This window comes from Letharia lupina (assembly GCF_014066315.1).
Source record: "Letharia lupina isolate WasteWater1 chromosome Unknown contig_24, whole genome shotgun sequence".
Taxonomy (NCBI): domain Eukaryota; kingdom Fungi; phylum Ascomycota; class Lecanoromycetes; order Lecanorales; family Parmeliaceae; genus Letharia; species Letharia lupina.
The window spans coordinates 580,452-607,100 of NW_023502993.1; the positions used below are offsets into that span (position 1 = coordinate 580,452).

The following is a 26,649-nucleotide window of genomic DNA, read 5'->3' on the forward strand; positions in this document are numbered from 1 at the left end:
TATCGACGCCGAGTAAAAATATAAGATATCGCGCCGGTGGGGAAAACATCACGTGCCTGCCAATTAAACATCTATGGGATATGAGGCCGCATGAGTTAGAGTATATAGTATGTCACTTCTTGACCTTGCTCGTCCCGAATCAGCTCGCCAAGGTGCCCCGTCCAATCCGCCGAGGGCTTTAAAAGCGGTGTCTGCGGCGAGTAGGTCCATTATTGCCGCGGCTTCCCTCGAGAGACCCCCATCGAAAAGTATCGATGGCCTTGTCAGCATTCGCCGAAGCGAGATGGGGATCTGTGACAGACCCACTACACCAGAAAAGCCACCACTAAAGGCGGAATATAAGATCTTTGAATACATGGAGATGAAAGAGCCTGGCTTTCGCACGATAAAGCCTACCTTAATAGATCAACGAACAGTCGGTGTCAATCAGACCCCAACGAGCCTGGACACGTAATTTCAACTTTGCCAATTTCTGGATTTGACACAACCAATTTGTCGTTTGTTTTCTTGTCCTCCACTGTCGATGAGTGGATCAGATTAACCAGGAAGCACCAGTAGCTTGGTCGCTCACCATGTCGCCGGTGTTCACAGCCATCCATGAGCTTACTCCGCCTCTTCGAAGCCTGATTCAGTCTCGAGGAAGAAGCCTGCACACGTAGGATAAAGTTTTACAGCAGTTCAAGGGACTGACTAGGCCTGGGAAAGTCGAACGAAGAATGACAGACGAAGATTGCGCTGCAAGCGAAAGTAGACAGCATTCCGATGAGCGTATATGGTTGGCTTGGGTGGCAGAAAGACGTGAAGCCCGAGCTGCAGGCGAAAGGCATAAAGCACCTCCCTACGCAGATGCCGATAAGTCGGTCTCCGTCAACGTTGTGCGTGATCTCGACGAAAAAGCGTAAGAGCAATGCGCCATGACTATAAGGAACTATGGCTTGAAGACACCACTCCCTTCTCCCGTAGTTTCGCAGCCAGCTGCTGAGCGTTACCTCCACACTCCCCCAACTCCTGTCTATCCATGACGACTCGTAAATCGCCCTCCCCTTCACCGGCCAGTATTATGGGGTACGACAGCTTCTTTTCCTGTACGAATGACTTGATCTACGCGCTTCATATAAGCCCCAGACAGCTTCATCTCTTACAAAACAGGAATGTCAATCTGCTCACCTCTGACGTCAACTCATCCCTATGCATCTGTCTAATCTCCACGTGACCCTCTTTCACCAACGTCACTTTCGCCTCCTTCCACGCCGCCGTCTCCTCTAAATGCAGCCCACCGTGCGTGATATCGCATGCGGAACACGCTGGCTTGTCCTTTGGCGATGTGAGCTTCCGGTAGCCGTAATTTAGCTTTCCCATCACGGAGGCGTCGGCATTGTAGAGGATGTAGAGGGTCGTAGTCATGACTGAAATGAGCCATAGGTTTACTCATTTGAATGATGCTGGGAGTATGCTAGGTGAAGGCTGTTGATGCCTGTGAATGTCTTAGTGGGCCATCGAGCTCCGGTGTTAGCGTATGCAGAAAGCTTAAGAAGTCTTGGCACTGTGAGAAGGCGACCTCTATTTGATACCTGAGTACTGCACACAATCTCAATCAAAGGAGAAATGATTCAAAAGCTGCATAAAAGCTCTGACCATAATCAGAAACGTGGATTTAATTGAAACACTTAGATTCGATTATGAATTGCGAAGGTTGACATATGTTGATTGTTAAAATTCGACAGAGCCAATCGCGATTAACGAAAATCCCATTGAAAATTAAGACAGAAAGGACATTGATTATCTCGTAAATGTTCGTATCGACTTATTCTATGTAAAGATATAGACAGGGTGCAACAGGTAACAAACGGGCGGCGTGGTTTTCTCAATGCCAAGAATCCAAAGCTTTCTGCACACGCTAATAAACGCCAGCCGAAGCGCCGAAGCGGACCTTACTTTACTTTAGGCTTCAGGCCTGAAATCGTCGTCTTGCTTACCTTACCTTCAAAGACATCTCCCTCAGAACAATTCAAATTCCACTGCTCTCTCGAATCTAGCTCACACCAAACCCAGCGACGACCCTAATGGCATCCATCATCCACATCTACAGAACATCCGCTTCGCAAGCCATTTCAACCAGTCGGTAACAAAGACAATGAGCGACAAAGATGAGCGGGACATCTACGACGTCGTCGTTCTCGGAGCCGGTGACTCCCGCCTGAGAATTCCAATCGGGTCGGGTGAAGGTGCTAATATGAGAATTACTCTAGGCCTCTATGGCATACAGGCAGCTCGATGCTATCTGGATATACAACCTACGGCGAAACTGGTGATTTTGGAAGGTGACGACGTAGTGGGCGGAACGTGGAGCTCGAGTATGTCATTCTGATCTCTTTACAATTCTTGACTGGCGTAGACGTTGTGTGTTTTGTGTAATTTTGTGTAAAAGAGAGGTGCAATGTTTGTTTTTGGACCTTGTATTCAAGGTTCATGGCTACTTCATGCTTCATCCAGTGTTCTCAATCCTACAACTACTCGTAATGACGTTCCACAGAGCGTATCTACCAATCCTTCTGGACCCAGACTCCCATCGGCATGGCCGAGTTCTCAGACCGCCCCATGACACCCCCTCCATTAGAAAACCAATACTACGGTTTCTTTCCTGCCAAATACGTGACCGAGTATCTAGAATCCTACGTCGACGACCATGCATACAACGCCCAAACTTTGCGCTCCAGGATCAGCTTCGGTACCCAAGTCGAACGCCTCGAGAGATATACTGAAGGCTCCTGGACAATCACTTGTCATAGGGGAAGGATTCTCCATGCAGATAAAGTAATCGACTGTACAGGCATGACATCCGAACCGCACGTCCCTGATATCCCAGGTAAAGACCGATTCGAAGGCCTGATGATTCACCACAAAGACTTTGGCCAATCCAGCTTCCTCTCCGATCCTTCAAGACATCACATCGCGGTCCTGGGCGGCGCAAAATCCGCCTCGGACGTCGCATATGCCTGCGCGAAAGCCGGCAAGGATGTTCATTGGATTATTCGGGAAGAAGGTGGAGGTCCAGGAGCTTTGCTGTCTGCGGAGGGAAAAGGAGGGTATGCTAGCTCAATTGACGGCTTTTATACTCGACTCGTTGTTCCCCTTTTGCCGAACCCGTTCTCCAAGAGTTCTTACTTTTCAAACTTCTTACACCGTACCAAAGTAGGTAGATGGTTCTTTGAAAAGCTGTGGAATATTGTAGATGAGGACCAGAGGGCGAAAGCCGACTTTCATAGAGACGAAGGGCAAGCGATGGGGTTTCAAAATCTCGAACCTGATACAGCGTACGTTAGTGGACCGGCATTCTTTCAACGACAAAGATATTGATTGAGTGAGACAGCATGTTCTGGCAGAACGATAGCCCCGGAATCAACCAACGCCCAGACTTTTTCTCCACCATTGCGCAAAACGTCAGTGTTCACCGCCAATCCATTGAACATCTTTCGCCCCGTTCCATAACTCTCGAGCCAAATGTCGCAGCAGAAAATAATGCTCGTCACATTCTGGTCGATGTTGTTGTCTTATGTACAGGCTGGGACCCCGTGTCTCGAATATTCCCGCCTCGTGATGCTGTGAAGCTAGGCCTTGCGGTGCCTCTGTCAGAGCAGGACCAAGAGGAGGAAGCAAAGTGGCGGGCGCTGGAGGGGGCCAAAGACCAAGATATACTGCGCCGCTTTCCGTTTCTTGCACGGACTCCACCCTATCGCCCGGCACAACCCTCGCATACGCCTTTTCGTCTTTACAAAGCCATTGCCCCTCCATCAGATATAGACAATCACTCTATCGCTTTTCTTGGTATGATGGTCGTGGGTAACAACTTTCGCGTGGCAGAGGTGCAAGCGTTGTGGGCTGTGGCCTACCTCGATGGCAAGTTGAAGCTCGATAGGTCGCGCATGGAGGAAGAGATCGTAGAAACGGTGACTTGGTGTCGTAGGCGATATTTAAATAAGGGGCAGCTGGGAAGCTGGTTCCCGCTCGATACTTTGGCCTACACAGACATGCTTCTAGACCAGCTACGGTTGAGCAGTCATCGGAGGAAAGACTGGATAAAGGATTTAGTGGCGCCATGCGTGGCTGCTGACTTGCAGGGCCTCATTGATGAGTATAAAGAAGTGTATTCTGGGTGAGATTGGCAATCCCGTTCCACCATACTTCCCGTCTGACTTGGTCTCCGTCACCCAATCCGGGGCGTATTTCCAGCAGTTAAATTAGGAGCTGGTAGTATTTGGTCCAACCTATATGATGGGCATTGCGTCTCTTGCTCCCAGCTGTCCAACCGGCGGTCAAGATCTTGTTATAGTTCCATTCTAGATCCATTCCCGAATGTATATCCACCAACAACCGCTAATGCGATGCTTTCGCCGCCGAAGCTTGGGTATGAGCTTGCTGTAAATGCCCTCTTTCTGGACCTCCGTTGAAGACACGGATTGTGCGTGTACCTGTAGGTGTAGGAGACGTCAATAATGGCGTAGCAGAGCACTGTCCAGAATGGTTTGAAGGTGGGTGCGCGGTAGACGGGTGTGTGGTATAGGTGGGTACAGAGCCTGATTAGGATGCGTTGGTAGGGGGAAGGGTTACGCGATGGCATTGGTAAGGACGAGGCCAAGGATGGCACGCAGGTATGAGATAGAGGATGGCATCTTGACTTCCAGGCGCAGTGACACACAACTCCCGCTCTCTGGCAGACAATAGCAAAAAATATACTCGCCGGAGCTGGAGTGCGTCATAGTCTTGATTGGATGAGGACATTACTTGGGAAAGGACGACCCGATTACACGTCACGTGGCTTGTGTTGGCATTCTCTCTGTCTTCCTTCTTTCTAATCTCCTCGACTTCAACATTCCCCAACCCGGTCAAAATTGTAAACATGTTTGACATTCGACTCCGCTCTTTGAAAGACGACTTCTTCGATCCATGCTGTCGCTTTATACCCAGTCAGATTACCCCTTATCACGTCACAGCTGCTGCATTCCTCGCTGGCCTTCTTTCCTGCTACTGCGCCTATCTGAATTCGCCTCTATTGTCCGCAGGCTTCTGGGCTCTTAACCGCTTTCTTGATTGCCTAGACGGCGCGTTAGCTCGTCATCGTAATACAGCGTCAGACTTAGGGGGCTTTCTCGATCTTTTGGGAGACTTCATCGTCTACTCGATCATTCCAATTACCATCTCAGCCGGACAAGAGTCGACAATCAGATGTTGGCAAGCCGTTGCCATTCTCGAAGCCACGTTCCATGTGAACAATTTCATTTTGTTCTACATAGCCGCCATCTCAGAGAAGCGGCAAGCGAAAGACAGTGCATCGGGAAAAGAATTGACAAGTGTAATGATGCGGCCTGCTTTGGTTGAGGGGTTGGAGAGTGGTGTCTTGTTTACTGGGATGCTTGTGTTTCCAGGCTATATTGAAGGGCTTTGTTGGTTGATGGCTGTTCTGGTAAGCGTGGGAATCGTTCAGAGGACGGCTTGGGTTATTCCAGCGTTGGGATGATTTTCGGGAGAACAACGAGACATGACGGCCACAATGCCCACCATCTACGAGCCAAATGCGTTTCTCAACTACGAGTGGTAAGGACGACAAGAGTACGAACACGACAATACAATTAACGACAGGACTACACAAACCCCGCATTTGAAGACCATCGGAAAAAAGAACGTTAGAGACGCCATCGGTCGTTGATGAGTGGGTGAGAACACACCATGGAGAAGACTACAAAAGGAGAAGAGATCAATGTTAGGGAAGATGACCCGACTCCCGCGATCGAAGTCTCCTCACAGCAACTACAGCCTTCTAAACCTCTTACAACCAGACCAACAGTGCCCGCTTGGCGCATATTCATCTCTTTGGTCCTCCTCTTCCTCAACTATTTCCTTGCCCAATACGATAAATTTGTCCTTTCCTACTTTCAAGATGAGGTCATCACCTCCCTCAAACTATCAGAAGCCTCCTATGGTATCTTGTCAGGTTATGCGACCGGCATCGTCTACGCGCTGCTCGCATTGCCAGCGGCGTATATCGCTGACTATACGACAGCCAGGGTTTGGGTTCTAACAGTGTCTGCAATCTGGTGGAGCTTGTGTGCAATCTTTCAAGGGTTGAGTCATAACTTCTGGCAGATACTGCTTGCCAGGATTGGTATGGGCATCGGTCAAGCACCCGTCGAATGCTTGAGTGTGAGCCTGATCAGCGATCTGATGGGGAAAGAGTATGTGTTCTTTGGAGAAAGGTAAGGCTTCATGGTGCCTCCCTTTCCCCTTGCACTAATATACATTTCAGCGTACTATATGTAGGCGTCTACATTGGGGAAGCGGTATCCGGGCAAATCGCTGTCGCGTTTGCTAGGACCAACACGCCTTGGAATACCGCTCTCATCGCCATCGGCATTGTCGGTATCGTGGTCGCTGTTTTCATTCGGCTGTTAATTCGCGAACCCCTTCGACAAACCTCATTAGTCAACGATTCCTTTCCCGATATACCGGGCGATCATACAATTTCCCAAACCGCTACGAGGAGCGCTAAGCTTTCTATGGCCAGCAAAGACCTGACAGCGACCCTGGACTACATTCTCCATATGCGATCTTTTTGGCTTCTAGTTCTCGCAGCTTCCTTTCGCCAGCTCGCAGGCAATGTTTTTGGCTACTATATGCCGACTTATCTCTCAACTCTCTATCCCTCGAAGTCCAACCTACTCTCGGACTACGGCATTATAGTTGGCGTGATTGGCTCTGTAGCAGTGTTGCTAGGAGGTCTACTCACGTCTGCGTACTGGCACAAGACGAAAATACTGCCCCTCTACCTCGTAGGTGTTGGGGGCATGATCTCTTCGGTCTTCGTCCTCTTGATGCTCTTCTCGCTGGAAGCCTCGGGAGGCAACCAAGACAGCGGCGTGAGGGTCCTTTACGGTACCATGAGCGCAGCATACATCACAGCGGAACTCTGGCTTGGGGCCATCAACAGTATCATTGTCCTCCTCTTCCCGCCACGCTATAAAACCTTCGCACTCTCCATCTGGGATGCTATACAGGTCATCATATACTCGACTGGTCCGGAGATCATAGGTCTTGCCCTGAGGAATGTTGATCCGAGCAGCCAAGCCTATCTTGATGGCACGAAGATCGCGCTGGCAGTGATGATACCGGTAGGGTATTGGCTTGCTGGGGTGGGCTTTTTGTTGGCTATTCCGTTAGTGAGGAGAGATCTGGACGGTGATTTTGTGGTAGGGAGACTGGATGTAAAAAGGAAGATTGGTTTCGGGATCTTTGCGGCTGTGAATGCCGTTATGGTGGTCGTGCTATTTACAGTCAGCATCGTGTACAAGGATTAAGTCAGGTCTTCATCTTTCAAAGAGGACGTCTATAGACGCCCCACAGTATTCTGAGTGAGATTAATTACTCATTCAGCAGTTCACAGATTTCAGCTTTGTTGCCTAATCATCTTCGTAAGATCTTACCTACCTAGTGCCTACTAGCCTGCGAGCAACTTCTCAGACCCAACGAGAATCGCAGGTCTGCCTACCCTCACGTATTGTACGATAGAGACCTGCGACCCCTCATCAGTTTCACCGCACCTCATTCCGACTATGACTGAAACCCAACCTAAGCCTAGTGCTGCGGACAAGGACGTGCTTTGGAACAGGGCAACTCCGCAACCAGCACGAGATTTGCTAGAGAAGTACAGCGATACACGTCCGGATCGCCTAATAGATCATGTCAAAGCAGTGGTGCGTTTAAATCGCACCGTTTCTTTCAATTGATTTCGCGGTCGAGGTTGACAATTCCCATTTCCATACCACTGCATCGGCTCTTTCCTGTTCCTCCTGTTGGCCATCCACCTCAATACCCTCTATCCATCAATCGTAACGCAAATTAAAGAAGACGAGAAGCTTTTGGATCTGGGTTGATGCTTCGGCAAGATATCCGGCGGATAGTCCACGATGGTGCGTCATCCGAGAACATATGTGGCCTACATCTGAACCAGGGATTGATGAATACTGATCACGATCTTTTTCTGGACAGAAGATGGCTGAAAAGCACGTTTGTCAGGGCGGCTATCCTGCAATACTCTTATACCCTGGCAAGGTTGGAGGGTATTTTTCGATATGATTTTCGCCGGCTCCCTCTTCCATCTCTTCGACTGGGAGAATCGCAAGACAGTTCGTCGAGCTGCTACGCAACATGTCAGATTCGTTACTTTTCAGACACCAGCTAGGACACATTGAACCTGGCGTCTACCCATTGGGTTTTGAGACGGGTGAGGTGTAAGGACAGGATGGATCTTCATGGCAACGTGTGTGGGAACTTGCCGGCGAAGAGACGAACTTGAAATGGAAGTGCGGATTGACAATAGGGGATACGGAGGAGCGACGGCTTTCAGGAGAGATGGGGGATGAGGGGATGAGGGGATGAGGGAGGAAGTTAATGAAATTTACAATTGTACGGAAATGAGGCGAACGAGTCAACAAGGCGGGTTCACTACTTATGAATTAGACATTCTTAAGAGAGCAGTGACTACGAACGAAAACCAGGCGCTCTTACACGGGGTTCCCTCGGCTTTGTCAATCCGCTGCTCCACCTTTGTCTTACAGCATGAACCCCAAGTACCTGCTCATTGACTTTGTCCCAACCCTCATTTGCCAGCTGCAGAACCATCCCCTGAATCCTCTTTGCAGACCATTGCCCTCGTCCATTCGAACAGCTTACCTTCTTTGGGAATCGTAGCAAGCAACCGAGCCGCTTCAGCCTTGACCGCTGCGGACTTTCTGGTGCTGACACCTTCAGTCGTATCTTCCAGATCTTCCTTGAGTCTGTCCACGTTCCTGCGAGACATTTCCTCGCGGTCTTCTTCCGTGCCCCACTCCGCAAGCGAATTCCAGTACTGATCAATCTTAGCGTCTGTTTCCAACCCCTCGAGTGATTTACATGCTCGAGACATTACCTTGGGACTCTCCATGACTTTGTCCTGTTCCGTGTGGTTGAGATCGCCGAATGAGCTGAGGACGGCGTTGGTGGACTTCATGTTGGGATCGTCGCCCAAGTTGGCCATTGCGTTTAGGAAAGACGAGGCCGTTCCGTCATGTATCTTACTGGCTATCTTAAATGAGACGATCATCTCTAGTACTCGATAAGGGTCGAACAGGTCCTCGGAGTATGGGTGGTCAGGTCCTATTGAAGGGTTGAGAGCCATGGACAACTTGCAGCGGAGAGATATGAAGTGTTTAGGAACGGCGCTCTGCTATCTTCAAGTTTGAATACACAAACTTGTCCACGTTGCGTGTCTCGGGAACGCACTGATTTTCCTTTTTCGTTTCATTCGGTTTGCATGATAATATTGATCAGAAGTTTCCGACGCAGCATACGCCTTGATTGCGCAGACTTAGCCAGACTAGATGGTGAGCGGCGGTACACATGCCCTTAGTGTCGGCGTGTCTTGTTTGTCCGTTAGATAGCGTGCCCGAGACTGCCCCTGGTCCAGCACTGCGCTCTGGGAAGATTATCCAACCAGCATGAGATGGATTGTCTTCTATAATGATCTTGACATCTGTGCTGTTTGTCTGAGCGGCCCCACGCGCACTTCAAGTTAGGCTTGACGCAAATAACCTTCCATCCCGTGGAGGCAGAATCCACACCTCGATGCCCTTTTCGCCAACCGCAGGATCACATGAAAGACGAATTACTGCTTTACCCATCCTGGTACCCGAGCAAATCGAACCCCAGTATAAATATTCGATTTCGCCAAGATGAGAGCCAAGTGTCTGGCCTCCCGAGAGCAAAGTGAGACGGCATCATTCGCAGGAGCGCTTGCCGGCGCTCTGTGGTTCTTCTTCTTTGCAACCCATGCGGGTGCGATCTGGCAATTCGTCGTCCGGGACTTGCTGAAGCGAGAAAAAGAATTTCGTTTGCCATAATGAGATATGAATGTTGGATAGGCTTTGGATCTGAAAATCTGGGACAGAATGATGTATGGAGAGGCAGAAAGAGCTGAAGCTGTTTGACGCCGCGATAAGGCCAGCATTTGTGGTACGGTTGGGATATATCGGACAAAGCCATTACTGACATCATTATTCCATTGTCCGTTTCGGAGCGATGATCGAAATCTACCTTGGTCAAACAAAGGATGGTTGGCGTGCATGAACAGCAGGTAGTTTCAATCGAGTGGATTTTGGGATGTAGAATGGGCTTCTCGGGCAATGTACTGTGGTAGGTCATTCCGTTTGCACGGAGGGATATATCTTCAGCGCAGACTAGAACATTTGCTGCCCCACGGTCGCGCTCTCATCGTTTCAATGTGAGTCTACTACTTGAGATTCTGGTACGCTTTGCATATTGGAATGTTGTGAAAGACGTATCGCAGAAAGAAATAGAGCAACATAGAGCTAGGTGAGAAAAATGATTGTGAACCGCTTTAACGTTACAACAGCACTGCTATTTCTTTATGGACATCGCTTCGCTTGACCACTAACATACTTATAGACTTAATACCTCTTGAGGTTGACAGACATCTAATAAACGTTCGAATACCAGACCTCGCAAGTCATATCCCAAACGAGCCCTTGTCCACGAAGTATGTCCCACTTCTTGCGCTTGTTAACAATCGACATCAGAATACTACGAAACGCTCCGGAACGCTTGAGTTCCTTGAAGAGCCCATCTTCCTGATTCTTCGAAATCGACCCGTCAGGCGGAGTTTGCAAGTACCGAGAAGAACCAGCGGCGAACTGGTTGTAGAGGCGGCATTCCCTAAGGCGCATGATCTGAAGAGATAACGCGACCTCCGCAATTGGCCATTCGGTTCCGAGTCCGTCGAAGAACCCTTGCGACAGTCCAAGCTGGGTCCGAAGCAGGTTTCGTGCCACTGTCGCTGTATCCATGCTGCCTTGCTCCAACCGAGTGGCTGCCGTGTTCCAGTCTCTCCGCCATTGTAGCCATTGCGCTTCGAGGGCTGTATTGCCATGTGTGTTACGTGTCCCTAGCATGACGTCCCACTCCTCTCGCCACAGGCGGTAGCGCCACGCAGGTTCATCTTCTTCCTCGTCCTCATCGTCGACATTTTCCCCTTTTTGGGTGAGGGCGAAAAGCTCGCATCGACAGTAAGGGCAAGAATTCTGGTTTCTGTTCTCCGGGGAAAGCCATAGTGTGACGCACCTTGAGCCAATAACGTGACCGCTGGGTAGACGGACGGCTTTCTCGGCAGCTCTGTTCTCCGAAAGGGTAGCGCCGTGTGCCTCCATACAGATTATGCAACTTTCGTCCTCCGGTAATTCGATTGTGACAAGCTGAGTTAAGAAACCCCCAGCCATACTGATAGGCAAGGAGTTCAATCTACCGCTTGGTTGAGGATAAGGCTTGGGCCAATGATGCGTTGCAAGAGTTGCCTACGCGGGTTTATGGTGCTAGAGATATGATTCCTTATCTCTCAGATCACTTTACGGTCAAAGGTACGTAAGTGCTCCGCGGCCCAGCAAATAGGAGCTGAGGCATAGCGGCAGACTAGAGCACCAGACTAGGCTGCATGGTAGATGCGGACTGATTGAGGTGGGGGCACAATTTCTGATTTCGACTCCGCTCCAAAAATTCCGCTGGCTTTGTGGATGATACCGCATCAGAGTGTTTCCTACCCTTCAATCCAAACATTCTTGGGAACACATTGGTAAGCTTGGATGTACCTTTCCACATGCATGTTTCGTGGATGAGAACGCCTTGGGCAGTCGTGTGGATAGTTGGGGAGTGAAAGCTTTGCAAAATGCAGCGCATGCCAGCCGTAAGGCTTTTGAGACTGTGAGAAAGGGATGAGATGTTGTAGAGTATTCGCTTGCGTCTCTTGACTTTTCTCTGGGTATTGGGAGTTGCTCAAAGGACTGCTGTACACTAAGTCTTGGCGCTGAGAAGATGCTATTCTTAGGCTCTGTGCAGCTGGAAATTTTAGCCTTCCGGCGCCCATGAGCGACAAAGTCATGCACGTCATTTAATATCTTGTTATCGACACCAACCTAATCAAGAAATCACACAGTACCTGCCCTCGCCACAAAGAACAATTTGAGAAAAGGAATCTTCAATAATGGCCAAGACTGGACCTTTGATTACTCTCGAAGAGCACTTCTTCTCCGAAACCACTCGTGCATGGGCCTCTGATGCAGCTCCGACCGCTATCCAACACTTTCCTCCTCCAATCACCATCAAGCTATCGAATCTCAGTGATGAACGACTCAGAGACATGGACGCTGGCTCGGTGACGCTGCAGGTGATATCCCACGGCCCCACGAACGGCTCGGCGCCCAGAGAGATCTGCCGCAAAGCCAACGATGAGCTCAAGTCCGCGGTGGAAGGGAGCAAAGGGCGCTTTGCGGGCTTCGCCATGGTTCCCATGAACGAGCCTGCCGCTGCCGCCGAGGAACTGGAGCGTTGTGTCAAGACGTTGGGATTCGTGGGGGCATTGGTCAACAACCATGAGAAAGGTCGCTTTTACGATGACACTTTCTTTTGGCCCGTCTTTTCTCAATGCCAAGCCCTCGACGTGCCCATCTATCTGCACCCGACAATTCCGGGCCCAGCAATGGCGAAAGGCTCCGGCAATTATCCCGAGATCGTAGCGCAAGGCCTCGACAGCTACTGCTGGGGCTGGCATTCGGAAACCGGCGTGCACATACTGCGCCTCTTTGCCAGCGGCTTGTTCGACAAGTATCCCACGCTGAAGATCATCATTGGACACATGGGCGAGATGCTGCCGTACATGCTGGATCGCATCATACGCTTTACCAAGAAGCAATGGCCGGAGCGGCAGCGAGATCTACAGACCGTGTGGGATCAGAACATTTATATCACCACTGCTGGCATGTTTTCTGTGCCCCCTATGGCGTGTCTGCTGAGAGTCTGTAAGATTGAGCACATTCTCTACAGCGTTGACTATCCATTCTCGAGCAACGAGGAAGGGAAAGACTTTATGGATGAGCTTGGGAGAAGTGGGCTATGTTCGAAGGAGGATATGGACAAGGTTGCCTATGGAAACGCGCAGGAGTTGCTTGGTGTTAAGGCTATGCAGTAGATTTTTTGTAGATGGAAAGTCCAGTAGGTACACAGAAGGAGAACTGTAAGAAGACCAGACCAAACGCCCCCTACACATTGAATCTGAAATAGCATTTTCCCTAGCAGACTAACATTCCCCAGCATATACGAATGTCGCACTTGCGATCAATCTGACAGTTACCTCTTCACCAGCCCCAGTCAAACTGCGTCATCCCGGCATTAGTATCAAATTCGATGTCTTCGTCCGTTTCCTCCTCCATATAATTGTCTGAACTCCCTGTATCGCTTTCATCCGATGCGTACCCAACGTGCATCGATCCTGGAACTTTGGCAGAAAGCTTTTGTGCGAGCTGATAGATGATTTCCAAGTTCCCCAGGTACTTAGCATACGACTCGGGCGACATCCGCGCCACAGCCCTGATCTTCAGTCGCAGGTCCTTCGCTTCCGCTTCGTTGAGTATCTCCTTCTTTTGCGCAAGGGTGAAGAAGTGTGCTATTGCACTATCAACGTTAGGATCTGCGATGCAGCTGAAAGAGTCAGGTAGGCCCAAGGCCCGAAGTCTCGATATGTTGTTCCGAGGACGTTTTTGTTCCTGTGACTGACGCTGAGATGCTGCTGCCTCCAGCCGAGCTTCGATTTCTGCGGCGGCATTTTGACTTTTAGCCTCATGTTCTTGAAGCCGAGTAGACTCGGAGGACGCCTCGGATACCCCTGAAGTGTGCGAAACTTGGCCTGCCATCAAATCTCTGGCCGCCTTGAACAGTCTTGAGAACAGAAAATGCCAAAAGACCTCTTGGTCATTGTGTTGAGGTGTGTACGGTGGTGGTGACGATGCATGTTCTTCCACACTAGCGACTAATTCAGCCTCCCATGGAAACGCCTTCGGTGTGCTGCAGAAGCGCAGCACGTCATCACATGGTAAAACCGTCACAAGCTCACGTTGAAGCCTTTCCCAGTCCTCCAGATTCGAGTATATGTTCATCAAAGAGTACCTAACGCTCAGATCCGCGAAGTATTTGAGAAACCGCGCATCTGTAACCGTTTGATCACCTTGGTCAGCACGAAGACGTTTGTAGATTTTGCTAACACTTGAGACAAGATGAAGGCTCCATTCACGTTGGCAAAGATCCAGAGGCCCGATGTGGGAATCACCAATGCGCGAAGTCTTCCACCGTTGCCTAGGGTCGGACGTCACTTGGGCAACCGGGAGAGTGATTGCCCATATATAGCTGAGCGGAGTGATGAGATCTCTATCTACTTTGTTCTTGCTTTTGGAGATAACGTCCCTTCCAAAGCTACCGGAAATGTAACTACTACGGGACAAAGCATGTATACATGCCCGGTCTCTTTGCAGAACAGTTGACTGTCGCGCTTTTATCCTCATAGATAAGCATTCGGTAATCACAGTGGAAAAGACGTTCTGCAAATCCAGGAAGTACCTCGGGCCTCGGTATTCCCAAAGCAGTTCCGCTATGAGACACAAATAAGCCGCTTTCTCATCAAAATCAAGGGGACCTAGTTCGTCAGAGGACAGCTTCTGCTTCATATCAAACCACTTCTGAGTCGCAAACTCCTCTGGCGTCATGACTCTTAAAAGGCGACGCACGATCACCGAATTAGTCCTGCGTAGCAGGGTCGATAAAGGTTCCATGGAGGAGAATAGACGTCGAAGACTCTCAAGAAGACGGTATCTTATGTGCCGGCGCTGTTCCTCTCGATTCGGTTTTTCTTTTGCAATATCGGTTGTTGCAACGGCAAGCTCTTCGGCATTTGTGTGATTGAGAGTATCACATACCTCAACAACAGAGCTTGCCAGCAGCATGAGAAAATCGTCCGGGCGTTCCTCCAGTGAAATTTTGAAACGCAGCGTCTCAAATGTGTCTGCCATCTTGCTGACTGGGGTTAGGTGGTTTCTTTGCCTCAGGTCCCCTCGGAGCCACAAAACGACCCTGCGAAGAAAATATCCCAATGGCATTTGGTCGTGAGATAGCCTGCTGATAACCAATTTAATGATACGATCCAAGTCTTTCGATAGTGCAGTGGATATGTCGAACGGATTAAATAAATGCCTCGAGAAGCCAGCCAGAAAGCAGACCTCGCACAGCATAAAACATTCCACAGGGATGGCAGTAGCATGCATTGCATAATCACCAAGATTGGCGAGTACTCCTCTAATATGATGGGAGACCTGATTGATCCGAGGGAGAACGGTTTCTGGAATGGACGTTGGGTGATAATCCAGCCAAATGACCATCTCTGAAGGTAGATACTGATACAAAACGAGAGCGGCAACGATGGCAAACTTCGCTTGCTGCTCGGGATATGGATTCAGTCGAACTCGTATCCATTCGTGAACTAAAGGGTGAACATGCAGAGTAGGCCCTGACAGATGTCTCTGGACCAGTGACAAAGACACCAAGGTACCTATGGCAACTCTGAACCCTACATCATCTTCCAAAAACGCCATTTGTGCCTGGTACTTGGAGGGTAGCTGTTTACCAACTAGATTTGCATCAAACATCCATGCTATCCGCTTGGGACCTGTGGTGAGAAGCTCTTCGGATATGTAAGAATGGTCTAAGAATCCCAAAAGCTGAAGTATCCAGCCAGATCGTGGTTGGGTACGTTCCAGATATTGTAGTGAGATCTCCCAAGTGGTCATTACGGAATCAGGATAAGTCGGATTTGCTTGTTTGAACCTCAGAAGACGCTCTCTGTCTACACTCCGAGGTTTGAGGTAAGTCAGATACTCGCGAAGGGTCGTGGGCGAGTTTTCCCGAATGAAAGATGCCGCCTGATCGATTGCGAGGGGGAAGCATTGCAGCTCTTCAAGAATTTGCTTTAATTCTTCGCGTTCGAGACCTGAGGTAAATCTTTGCACATTAGGCTCAGCACCGAGGCTCTGAATTCGAACAAAAAGGCGCTCTGCATCCAAAAGGTCCATTGCTGTAAGGGGAAACCCAGATGTTGCAACGGATCCAATAACTTTGCGATCTCTTGTCGTGATGAGAACACTTCCAGAAGCTCCTATGGGGAGAAAACGATCAATTTTCACTTTTATGTCATCAAAGTTGTCGAAAACAAGTAGCCAGTCTTCATGCCCAGGCATCAGCATCCAACCCTTCAATAGATCGACACCATCATGTTGAACCATGACTTCGGCGGCTGGTCCGGCTGTCGCTATGAGACCTGGACGTGCATATCCCACACCTCCATTGGCTTCGCGGACCAGCGACAACTTATCCGCGATTTCTCGAAACCCTGTTTCTATCTCGTCCGCGTTCCGCGCAGAAACCCAAAAAATTGATGCACTAGGCTTTCTGATTTTCCGATCATAGACGAATCTGGTCGCAAGTTGTGTCTTCCTAGTGATATTGAATGGTTAGCGGAGCTTACAATCCAAAACACACGAATTTACCCAACCCCTCCAAGACCATGGACTGCCACGATGGGGTATGTCGTGCATATATCGTAGTCCTGAGCACTCAGACAATCTTCCAGTAATTGCATTTGTTCTGTGCGCCCTACGAAATAGGGGTTTGGAGAGACTGGTACTATGAAATGCCCAGGTACGACCGTAGTTGTAGAGTTCGTCACTACTGCTCAACTGTAAGCAACGACAACGACTAGTATAATAACTCATTACCTTGCGCCTGATCAGCTTTGGTGATTTGAGCCGAGCATCGCTTTATCTGTGCTAGCACTGGTAGAAAAAGCGGGTCAGTTTGACTTTGGAATTTACAAATTCGTCGGTGCGTGGCATCAATCGGAATCAGCACTTCATTTTCCAGTCCTAGCTTGGATGAGGTTTCGTCCACGATCTTCATATTTTCAGTTAGCTTGCATATCCGAAGAATAAAAACGTACCAAAGAATTCAAGCCAGGGGTCTTTCTTCTTTCGTAGAAGTTGATTATGTCGAAAGAAGAGTGGATCTCCTGGAACTCGTTTGACAACCGAGTCAATACACCAGAGTCATGTTTGAGTGTTTCAAGGAGCTGTTTCGACGGACTTTGAAACGCTAAGGATGCAACATGCGATAATAGAGATCCCATATTTGCGCTCTTGCTACCTCCGTGAGGTGTTGCCAGAAAAAGAATGGATCGTGTAGCAACTCTTATGCTATGATATCGTTCAGGATCTGCATGAGCAGAGACAAGTGCCTGCATTGAGTCTTAGGGGGAGTATATATCAGGTTCAAAAGAGGCTTCTACCTGCTTCACCACGATACCCCCCAATGAATGGCATATAAAGATCAAAGGCCGTGATTCAACCTAAATTATAAGTATTGATCCCAAAGAAGAGAGCATAACGGACTTGGTCTGCCCTATCGTCTATGATCCGCTGTAAGAGATCGTGTGCAAAGTCCTTAACACTGCTCACAGAGGTGTTGGAACCCAGCAACGCGGAGTTGTAGCCATAGACCAAAATTCGTGCTTTTTTGACATTACCTGGAAGGAAGTCTCGAAGCCACATAGCCTCGAAACCGGATTGTCCATCTTCGTGGTGAGCCCAAGTCCCGTAGGCGTGACCGTTGAGACCGTGAACGGCGATGATGCTGCTCGAGTGGTGATCAGCACGTTCACGAAATGCTATGAATGCATGCTCGAGGGTGTCGTGGCCAAGGCTTACTCTAGCATTGGATCTTCCGGTGCCGCTAGCACTGTAAGACCCATGAAACCTCGTTCTATGCTGACATTGCGACCGGCCAGCACTCTCCCGTTCAAATTCAAGGCCTTTTTTGCGCTTGATTGGGATTGGAAGGTCACCGTCGCAACTAGCGAAGAGTCCTTGGCAGATCCGTGTGAACAAAGAGATATATTCGACGTCGCATTTACATTCTGGCGATCAAGGAAGCTGTGAAGCCGGCTCACTCCCAAGCTAGGGGATAGGTTCGATACCCGTACCGTTGCCAAATCCTTCGGCTGCATCGTGGATCAATCAATGTCATTTCAGGGAAAACGTGAATAAGTGCCTACTGGGAAATATTGAAGAGATGAGGTTGGAGTGCGACGAGGCTGCCTACCTCAGAACGATATGCGCGCGGAACCCGAGCGCTAACTTGATCTAATTTGCCAAGACTAGTGCTGTCTCGCGTAACGTCTTATAAAAACTATACGTATAAATGAGTTCTAAATAATAATTAGCTAGGTCTTAAAGTCTAGTAATATATAAATAGCGATTTACTATATAGCTTAGCTTTAAAAAAGAATTCTCTATATAAAATAGAAGATCTAAAATTTAAATATAAGAAAATATTAAAAAAATAAGACGCGAATAGATAGAAAAAGTGTAAAATCTCTTTTTATAACGAGAGAAATAAGAATAAGAAGTAAAAAATAGAAGGGATATAATTTATTTAAAACTCTTTTAATATAGTAATCTCGACTATTCTATTATAAATATATAAGTAAAGGCCTATAAATTAAATTTATAAAATTAGATTTTTCTAAGTTAAATCGAATTTTAGCTTTAGTTCTAAGTTAAATCGAACTCTAATCGCTTATTATACGTTTTTAATCTATATATAAATATATATATACGAAGAGAGACGCGCTAAGATTTAATTAGAAAGATATATCAAGTATAGAGAATTAATTTATAATAATTACTTATAAAAAATAGAGAAAGACTATATTTTTATAGTAAGAAGTATCGAAATATCGAAAAGAAATGAAGATAATATACTAATTAGTAGTATAAATTCTATATTATTTTCTATCGTAGTAAAATCTTTCGAATAATAAAATAGCTATTAGAGTAAGATATCGAACGATTTTAATTCGTCTAAATATATATCGTTTAATATTTCTTCTATAGAGATCTAATTAGCTATAATCGTCGTAATAAATTCTTCTCTTATAATGTTATTATAGTAATATATTATATTAATATAATAAGAATAATAAATTAAGTTATAGTAATATTCTTCGCTTACTAAGTGTTAAGGAATAGTCCTAAGTGGAATCATATGCATGAATAATGTGTGTGTGGTGTGATAAAATGATGAACTATGTAGGCCTGCAGTGGAAGAAGTCTCTGCAGTGCCGCAGTGCCAAGGCACTAAGCCCAATCGGGACGCCTAGTGGAGGAATCCGTAACAAATGCCACCGAAGAAGAAAAATGACAGCGTCCTCGCTGCAGATATGGAGACGCCAGAGATACATCATATGCCATAGGCCTGCTTCTCCTGAATCTTCCCTAAAGCCCCATGGTCAAATGCTGAATCCCCAACCGGCTACATAGAGCATGCGCCATTCACATATCCATGCACCTATCCTTGGCCTGTAGCCTCTATATCCTTCGCATATCGAATATAGCCGAGCGGGGAGGCGAGTTGAGAGGTGAGAAAAGAGGCGAGAAGAGAGGCGAGAAGAGAGGCGAGATGGGAGGCGAGAAGTGGAGCGTTACTGAGGCGAATGGCAGACTCTCCGCAATAGTGCATAGTAGCATGGTGTGGAATAGTGGAGAGCGTGCCCGTATTGTCATTGTCGCTGCTACTGGCGATGCTCTGCTTCTCCGCAGTTTTCTCCGTAGATTTCTCCGCAGTTTTCTCCACAATTGACTGTTGCTGAGGGATAACTTGATACTCAGCAGGGCGGAGTTTGGCTTCAATGGCTGTCAGTCTGGTCTCGAAGGCTATTATTCTGGTCTCGAAGGCTGTCATAGCCTGACTGATTGCGTCATCGATCATGGCTTGTAGGGAGGCTGTTTGCTCTGCTGTAAAGCCAGGTATAGGGCTGGAAATGTGGCTATTGTACGCCATGGTGGTAGGACGAATGGCCTAGTGAAAGGATCGCCGTAGACGAGTGTGGTAGGGTCCGATTAGGAGCTGGACTAAGGCGAGGTGGGCGTCTTAGAGACTCTGGAGATACTGCACCCGATAGGAGTGGTATTCTCTGTAGATTTCTCTGATAGTGAGTGTTGTAGGGTCCGTGTAGGTGCTGGACGAAGGCGAGGTGGGCGAATGTAACGAGGACAGCTAGTGCTAGGCCTGAATCGACCGAGGTGTTGCTACCATTGTTAAGGAATAGTCCTAAGTGGAATCATATGCATGAATAATGTGTGTGTGGTGTGATAATGATGAATTACAAGAGGCCTGCAGTAGAAGAAGTCTCTGCAGTGCCGCAGTGCCAAGGCACTAAGCCCAATCGGGACGCCTAGTGGAGGAATCCGTAACACTAAGTAATAATTTAATATAGAATCGTGAAGAGTATATGACGTGGGATCTTGAAGAGCTAAGTCGTATTCTTAACGATAGTGGTCTTATTACCGCTTAATTTCTCCGCAGTATTCTCCGTAGTATTCTCCGTAGTGTTCTCCGTAGTATTCTTCATAGTATTCTCTATATTTATCTATTATAATTTCTTCTCTTACTTCTTAATATAGTAGAAATGATAGATTAAGTTATAATAATATTCTTCGCTTACTAAGTAATAATTTAATATAGAATTATAAAGAGTATATAACGTGGGATCTTAGAGAGCTAAGTCGTATTCTTAATAATAATAACTTTATTATCACTTAATTTCTCTATAGTATTCTCCGCAGTATTCTTTATAATTATCTATTATAATTTCTTCTTTTATTTCTTCTCTTATAGAGTATTAAACTAAGTAACTAGCTAAATAATTAATTAAGTAAATAACTAAGTAATTAATTAATAATCTAATTAAATAAATTATTAAACTAATAGAATAGATAGTATTAATTAAGTAATTAATCGAATATCGCTAACTTAAGAGAAGTATTTAGAGAAGAACGATAGCTATAAATTCGTTTAGACTCTTTTTAAAGACTTTTTAACGCGTTTATAAGTAATAATAAGTAGTTATTAAATTACGGCCTCGATTACTAGTAATAGCGAATTTGGTAAGAGATAGCTTAAGGGCGTTAATAAGAGATTTAAAAGATAAACGAAAGAAAAATATATCTTAGATACTTAGTAATATTTAAGCGAGAGATATTAAGAGCGAATATATTTATAATTAATAGATTAATAGAATTATAGAAGAAATATAATTATATAAATAGTGAAAAAATTATTATTCGATTTTGAACGCGTCTAATATAATTATTATAACTATTATATTTAAATATTTATTTAATTTACTAATAGTAGACTAAACTTTATAATTTTTATAGCGTTAGAAAGCGTAAAGCGAGCTCTATAATTTGAGGAATTATAAAGTAATTATATATATTATAAGCTAAGTACTTTAAAGTATAAAATTTCTATATATAAATTTTTAATAAGAAAAATATAGAAGGGCTATTAAACTAACTTAGTCGATCTAATTAAAAAGCGTATAGAACTCGAATTAATAATTAACTATATATATAAATTTAAGATTTTCTAGTTTAGTTCTATCTTATTCTTTTATATATATTAATTATATCTCTCTTTTACTAGCTCTTAATTAAGCTATAGCGATTAATACTATCTTATATAATATTCTATAAAAACTATATATATAAATAAGTTCTAAATAATAATTAATTAGATTTTAAGATTTAATAATATATAGATAGTAATTTAATATATAATTTAATTTTAGAAAAATTCTTAAAATAGATAGCTTATACCTAATAGAAATTTATTAATTTTAAATTATATAAGAATATTAAAGATAATATAATATAATAAGAATATAAATTAAATATATTTCGATATATAAGCGATATAAATTAGACTTTTAACGACTAAGTAGTTAAATCTTATCGTTAATTAAATCGACGTTTTTCGCGAAGATAACGATTTCTCTATAGAAAGAGTATTCTAAGTAATAACTCGAGTAATTAAATATATATAGAGTATTATATAATATAGCGATAATATATTATTTTATAAAGATCTTATTCGAATTAAATAGCGGCGATAATCTATTAATAGAAAAGCGAGTAAATAAGTTTTATAATAAATAAATAGAATACGCGTTATTATTTATAGCGATAATAAATAGTATAATCCCTCTTTTAAATAAATTTATCTTCGAGAATAATAGCGATAACTTTATATAATAATTATATAACGTAATTAAATATCTTATAATATACTATTATTTAAAGTTATTATTCTCGAATTTAATTTAGAATTATATAAATTCGCTTATATAAAGAAATATAGTAAAAAGAAGATAAAAGAAAGTATATAAAGTTATTCTTTTTAAAGAAGTTTTATCGAATTAAATAAGAATATAGAGTAATAAATCTCGCGTAATTAAACGATATTCTTTAATATTAGTCTCGCTATATAATCTATAAATATTAATAATTACCCGCTATAATAATAAGTAATAAAAAATCTCGAGATTCTCGAATTTTATATTTATATAAACTAAACGAACGCTTATAAGATAGATCTTAATAAATTTAATTTAAATATAATAATTAGCTAGATATACTATCTAATTAATAAATAATTAAATAATAATAAGAAATATAATAATTCTCGATAGAGTATAAAACTCGATATAAAAGACTTTCGCTATTTAATAACTACTTCTTATCTTATTAACTAGATTTTATTAAAAATATCTTATAATATTATAATTTAAAGAAGTCTTCTTATATTATAATTTAGATAAATCGCGATTTAATAATTTCTACGTAGATTAAAAGCGTTTAGCTATAAATATTTCTTTAAATTAAATATTCTTCTTATAATAGCGAATAGCGAAGTATATATTAAATATATTATCTAGTTTAAGATAAATAGCAATATTCTTAAGAATATACTCTTCTATTCTATACTTATTAAAAGTATTTATTTATATAAAATAGTAATAATATATAATTATATAGCGAAGTAATTATATCTTATTCTATCTAAATAAAAAGATATTTTATTAATATAGATTCGCTATAATTATAACGATAATATAGTAATATTCTTATTTTTTAAATAATACGAAGTAGAGTCTTTTTAGAAAAGTTTTATTAGAGATTATTACTTTAGCGAAGAAGAATAATAGATCTATTGCTAACTTAAGCTCGTTATAAAAGATACTTCGTTTATTTAGAAGGGCTTTTATCGACTTTCTTACTCTTTTTAACTTATTAAAAAAGAGTTTAATCTTTATCTTCTCGCTATTAAACTGAATTTCTAAAAATTTAATTAAAGTATTTTTTTTATCTTTAATATAATTTATCTTTAGATTATAATTATTATAAACGATATTAAAGTTATTATTAAATTAAATTATATTATTAATATATTAATATATATAATAGAATAAGATAGAGTTAAGCTATAAAATCTTAAATTTATATATATAGTTAATTATAAACTCGAATTTACTACGCTCTTTAATTAGATCGATTAACTTATCGCGGGTAAATAAATTAGCATTCGTAATTATTAAAATCTCGCTCTCTTACGTCTCTCTTATTAAAAAAATAGATATATATTATTAATATATAGAATTACTTTTTTGTTTTCTATTAAAATTTTAAGATTTTTTTTTTAATTTTCAAAGCGCTATTTACGCTTTCCGTATTTTTAAGAATTCTAAAATATAGTCTTATAATTAATAAAGCGTAAGGAATTCAAATATCGCTTATTAAAGCTCGCTTATTAAAGATCGCTTATCTACTTACTCGATAGCCCTAATTAAAAAAATGATTATAAATTTAATTTATAGGCCTTTACTCGTATAAAAGAATAAGATAGAGCTAATCTAAAAAATCTTAAATTTATATATACAGCTAATTATAAATTCGAGTTCGCTACGCTCTTTGATTAGACCGGCTAAGTTAGCCCGCTAGCCCTCTCGCGCTTCCTTATTAAAAAAATAGATATACGTTATTTACACATAGAATAACTTTTTTATTTTCTATTAAAATTTTAAGATTTTTTTTTAAATTATAGAACGTAACTTGCGCTTTTAGATAAAAAAAGATTTTTTGAATTTAGTCTTATAATTATTAAAGCGCAAGAAATTCAAATATCGCTATCAAAGATTACTTATCAAAGACCGCTCATCAAATTTACTCGATAGCCCTGATTAAAAACAACGGTTATGAATTTAATTTATAGGCCTTTACTCGTTATTAGATAAAAGAATAGCGAAGAAGTCGTCTAAATAGTAAAAAACGATATTTTAAAATGAAATAATAACTAGTATTTAATAAAGAATCTTAGCGAATAAATCGAAAATAAAGAATACGATATATAAATTAAATAATAAAAATCTATCGATATAATAAAAGCTATTCTAAAAGAAATCTAATAGTTAAAAGTTTAATTTAGCTATAAAAATATATCTAAATATATTAATAAGATCTCGCTTACTTATAACTATATTTTTATTCTAGATAAATAGAATATTAATAATATTATTTAATATAATATATTTAAATACTTCGTAGATCTCGTAAATATAGTAATTAACGAATTATAATCGTAAAAAAAAAGATTATAAATCTTTTTTTAATTATTATTATACTTTGAAATAAGATCTAATAAAGATAAAATAAAGTTACTTAAGAGTTCTATATTTAATCGTATTAGATAATTATTATTCTTCTACTTTTAAAGATCTTTAGATAGTATTTCGAGTATTATAGCGATATTAAGATAAGATTTACTTAATAATAACTAATTAAAATCTTAATAGCCTATTTTAACGCCACGAGTAATAATTATAAATAAAATATTAGCGAATATCTAGTCGAGATAATTCTTAAGCTATTTCTTTTAATCGTTTTTCTTTAATAAATTACGTCTTTTTAATAAAGGCTTACTTAGCGAGATAAGTATATATAGAAATAACTCGACTATCGACTTAAGACTTCTCGATATTAATTATAATTAAGAAATAAAAGAGAATTTTATACTTAGCGAGATAATATTAATAGAGATTTCGTTAATATAGCTAGTAAAAGAATATAATTATTTATATATATTATATATATAGATAGCGATAATCTCGAGAATTATATAATTTATTATAATTAAATCGATTATAATAGAATAATTAAGAGTTTTAAATATTCTAATAAGAAGATATAAGAGTTATATTATAATATATCTAAGATAAAGTCTAGCTTAAGCGTAAATTATATAATAGATAGACTCTCGATTAAATCGATAGAGATCGCTATCTTAGAATTCGATTTTCTAAGTAATTATCGAATATTTATTATATATAGATATCGTTTTAATAAAGCTAAATTCTACTATAAACGAAGATCTCGTAGAAATAGCGTATCGATTAAAAGATATAGGTAGTTAATAGGTTAGAAATATAGCAGCGATAGTTCGATAGGGCTTCTTAAAGGGGTAGAGCAACTGTTTCATAGGCAAAGAAGCATATAATTTGGCCATAGACCTCTGTTAGAAATAGCCCCCACGGGAGCCCTACGAGGCCTCTGCGGGCAGGTATTTAGGTCCAAATAGGGGTATCTGGCTGTCAAGCGCAGACACCCCCGGGACCAGGCTTTTTTAGCTGAGTTGCTAACACCTCGAAGCATCGAAGAAGCTCCTTAAGTCCCTTAGTCTCCTTATCGCCGCCAGCGAGGCGGTTAATAAAGCTATTAAATAGCTTATTAAGATATTTAATATCGAACGTCTTATAGTAGATTTATTTAATATATTTTAGATTTATCGCTTTGAAACGAAGAAGAAGAGAAGTTATTATAAGATTATTATCTTAATATAAGAAGAAGTAACGCGATATTACTTTCGTCTTAGACGATATTAATATTCTTTATTACGATAGAGTTAAAGTTAATTATAAGATTTAAAGAGATATAGATAACGACTAGAGAGATAGAGCGAAGAGAAATAATTAATAGATCGATAGTATAAGAGTTTATAATACGAGCTAATATATAGTAGAGATAATCGACTAGTAACGGATATAGATTTTATTAATCTCGTTCTATATACGGGCGAGTTCGTTATAGTTTTAAAGTATATTATTTTTATCGATTTATTCTTATTCGAGTTTTTAACGAATAAATTATAATTAAATGATATAGAGATTAATTAAATTTAACGAAGTAGATAATTATATTAAAGAATCTAGCTAATAAATAAAAGATATAGCGAGAATAGAGAGAGGTAGAGGTTTATTAGAGGGCCCTCTTATAGGTTTTATAGACGATTTCTATAAAGATAATAATCTAATAGTAGTAGTTTAACGTATAGCTATAGCTTTTACGATAAACTTATAAGAACGCTTTAATACTATTAATAGTAACTAAATAATAGTAGTATAAGTAAAAGAATAATATATTTTTAAATAAAAATTACTTTCGTCTAATATTAGGAAAGGAAAAAGTGTAAAACCTCTAGTCTTAGTATTTAAACTCGCTTAGCGAGATAGCCTATAATTAGTTCTATACTCGTTTCTCGCTTCGAGAGCTAATTATATCGTAAGCTTATTACGATATACTCCCCCTTTAAAGTCTAAATAGAAAATTATAAAATCGCTATATTAATCGTTATTTTATATAAGACACTTATAATAATTAATCAAAATACGAAATTCGCGACTTTTAACGATTTTTTTACGATTATTATATAATTCTTTAAAGTTAATCGCGAGGAAAATAGATCTATCGAGGTCGCTAATTAAGTATTTAAGTCTTTTATTAAAAT

General features: G+C 42.0%; 10 protein-coding genes across 10 annotated transcripts; 5 read left to right on the forward strand and 5 right to left on the reverse strand.

Annotated features, from left to right (window-relative positions):
• Positions 1–572: 572 nt before the first annotated feature.
• Positions 573–902, forward strand: HO133_006403 (uncharacterized protein; the record flags this gene model as incomplete). The annotated part of the gene is made up of 2 exons (XM_037297301.1): positions 573–655; positions 695–902. 2 exons carry the CDS (start codon positions 573–575, stop codon positions 900–902), a joined length of 291 nt encoding a protein of 96 aa, XP_037147426.1.
• Positions 903–918: 16 nt separating this feature from the next.
• Positions 919–1,404, reverse strand: HO133_006404 (uncharacterized protein; the record flags this gene model as incomplete). Its single annotated transcript, XM_037297302.1, has 2 exons — positions 919–1,101; positions 1,168–1,404. 2 exons carry the CDS (start codon positions 1,402–1,404, stop codon positions 919–921), a joined length of 420 nt encoding a protein of 139 aa, XP_037147427.1.
• Positions 1,405–2,134: 730 nt separating this feature from the next.
• Positions 2,135–4,157, forward strand: HO133_006405 (uncharacterized protein; the record flags this gene model as incomplete). Its single annotated transcript, XM_037297303.1, has 4 exons — positions 2,135–2,186; positions 2,250–2,354; positions 2,534–3,314; positions 3,371–4,157. The coding sequence occupies 4 exons, from the start codon at positions 2,135–2,137 to the stop codon at positions 4,155–4,157; spliced, it is 1,725 nt and encodes a 574-aa protein (XP_037147428.1).
• A 740-nt stretch (positions 4,158–4,897) lies between these two features.
• HO133_006406 (uncharacterized protein) lies at positions 4,898–5,515 on the forward strand (the record flags this gene model as incomplete). Its single annotated transcript, XM_037297304.1, has 1 exon — positions 4,898–5,515. One exon carries the CDS (start codon positions 4,898–4,900, stop codon positions 5,513–5,515), a length of 618 nt encoding a protein of 205 aa, XP_037147429.1.
• Positions 5,516–5,724: 209 nt separating this feature from the next.
• On the forward strand, positions 5,725–7,349 carry HO133_006407 (uncharacterized protein; the record flags this gene model as incomplete). Its single annotated transcript, XM_037297305.1, has 2 exons — positions 5,725–6,251; positions 6,302–7,349. 2 exons carry the CDS (start codon positions 5,725–5,727, stop codon positions 7,347–7,349), a joined length of 1,575 nt encoding a protein of 524 aa, XP_037147430.1.
• A 1,301-nt stretch (positions 7,350–8,650) lies between these two features.
• On the reverse strand, positions 8,651–9,208 carry HO133_006408 (uncharacterized protein; the record flags this gene model as incomplete). The annotated part of the gene is made up of 1 exon (XM_037297306.1): positions 8,651–9,208. The coding sequence occupies one exon, from the start codon at positions 9,206–9,208 to the stop codon at positions 8,651–8,653; it is 558 nt and encodes a 185-aa protein (XP_037147431.1).
• A 1,315-nt stretch (positions 9,209–10,523) lies between these two features.
• Positions 10,524–11,321, reverse strand: HO133_006409 (uncharacterized protein; the record flags this gene model as incomplete). Its single annotated transcript, XM_037297307.1, has 1 exon — positions 10,524–11,321. One exon carries the CDS (start codon positions 11,319–11,321, stop codon positions 10,524–10,526), a length of 798 nt encoding a protein of 265 aa, XP_037147432.1.
• Positions 11,322–12,079: 758 nt separating this feature from the next.
• On the forward strand, positions 12,080–13,063 carry HO133_006410 (uncharacterized protein; the record flags this gene model as incomplete). The annotated part of the gene is made up of 1 exon (XM_037297308.1): positions 12,080–13,063. The coding sequence occupies one exon, from the start codon at positions 12,080–12,082 to the stop codon at positions 13,061–13,063; it is 984 nt and encodes a 327-aa protein (XP_037147433.1).
• A 166-nt stretch (positions 13,064–13,229) lies between these two features.
• HO133_006411 (uncharacterized protein) lies at positions 13,230–17,683 on the reverse strand (the record flags this gene model as incomplete). The annotated part of the gene is made up of 7 exons (XM_037297309.1): positions 13,230–16,410; positions 16,464–16,644; positions 16,692–16,866; positions 16,913–17,206; positions 17,258–17,317; positions 17,361–17,601; positions 17,676–17,683. The coding sequence occupies 7 exons, from the start codon at positions 17,681–17,683 to the stop codon at positions 13,230–13,232; spliced, it is 4,140 nt and encodes a 1,379-aa protein (XP_037147434.1).
• Positions 17,684–19,317: 1,634 nt separating this feature from the next.
• On the reverse strand, positions 19,318–19,809 carry HO133_006412 (uncharacterized protein; the record flags this gene model as incomplete). The annotated part of the gene is made up of 2 exons (XM_037297310.1): positions 19,318–19,783; positions 19,805–19,809. The coding sequence occupies 2 exons, from the start codon at positions 19,807–19,809 to the stop codon at positions 19,318–19,320; spliced, it is 471 nt and encodes a 156-aa protein (XP_037147435.1).
• Between the last annotated feature and the right edge of the window lie 6,840 nt (positions 19,810–26,649).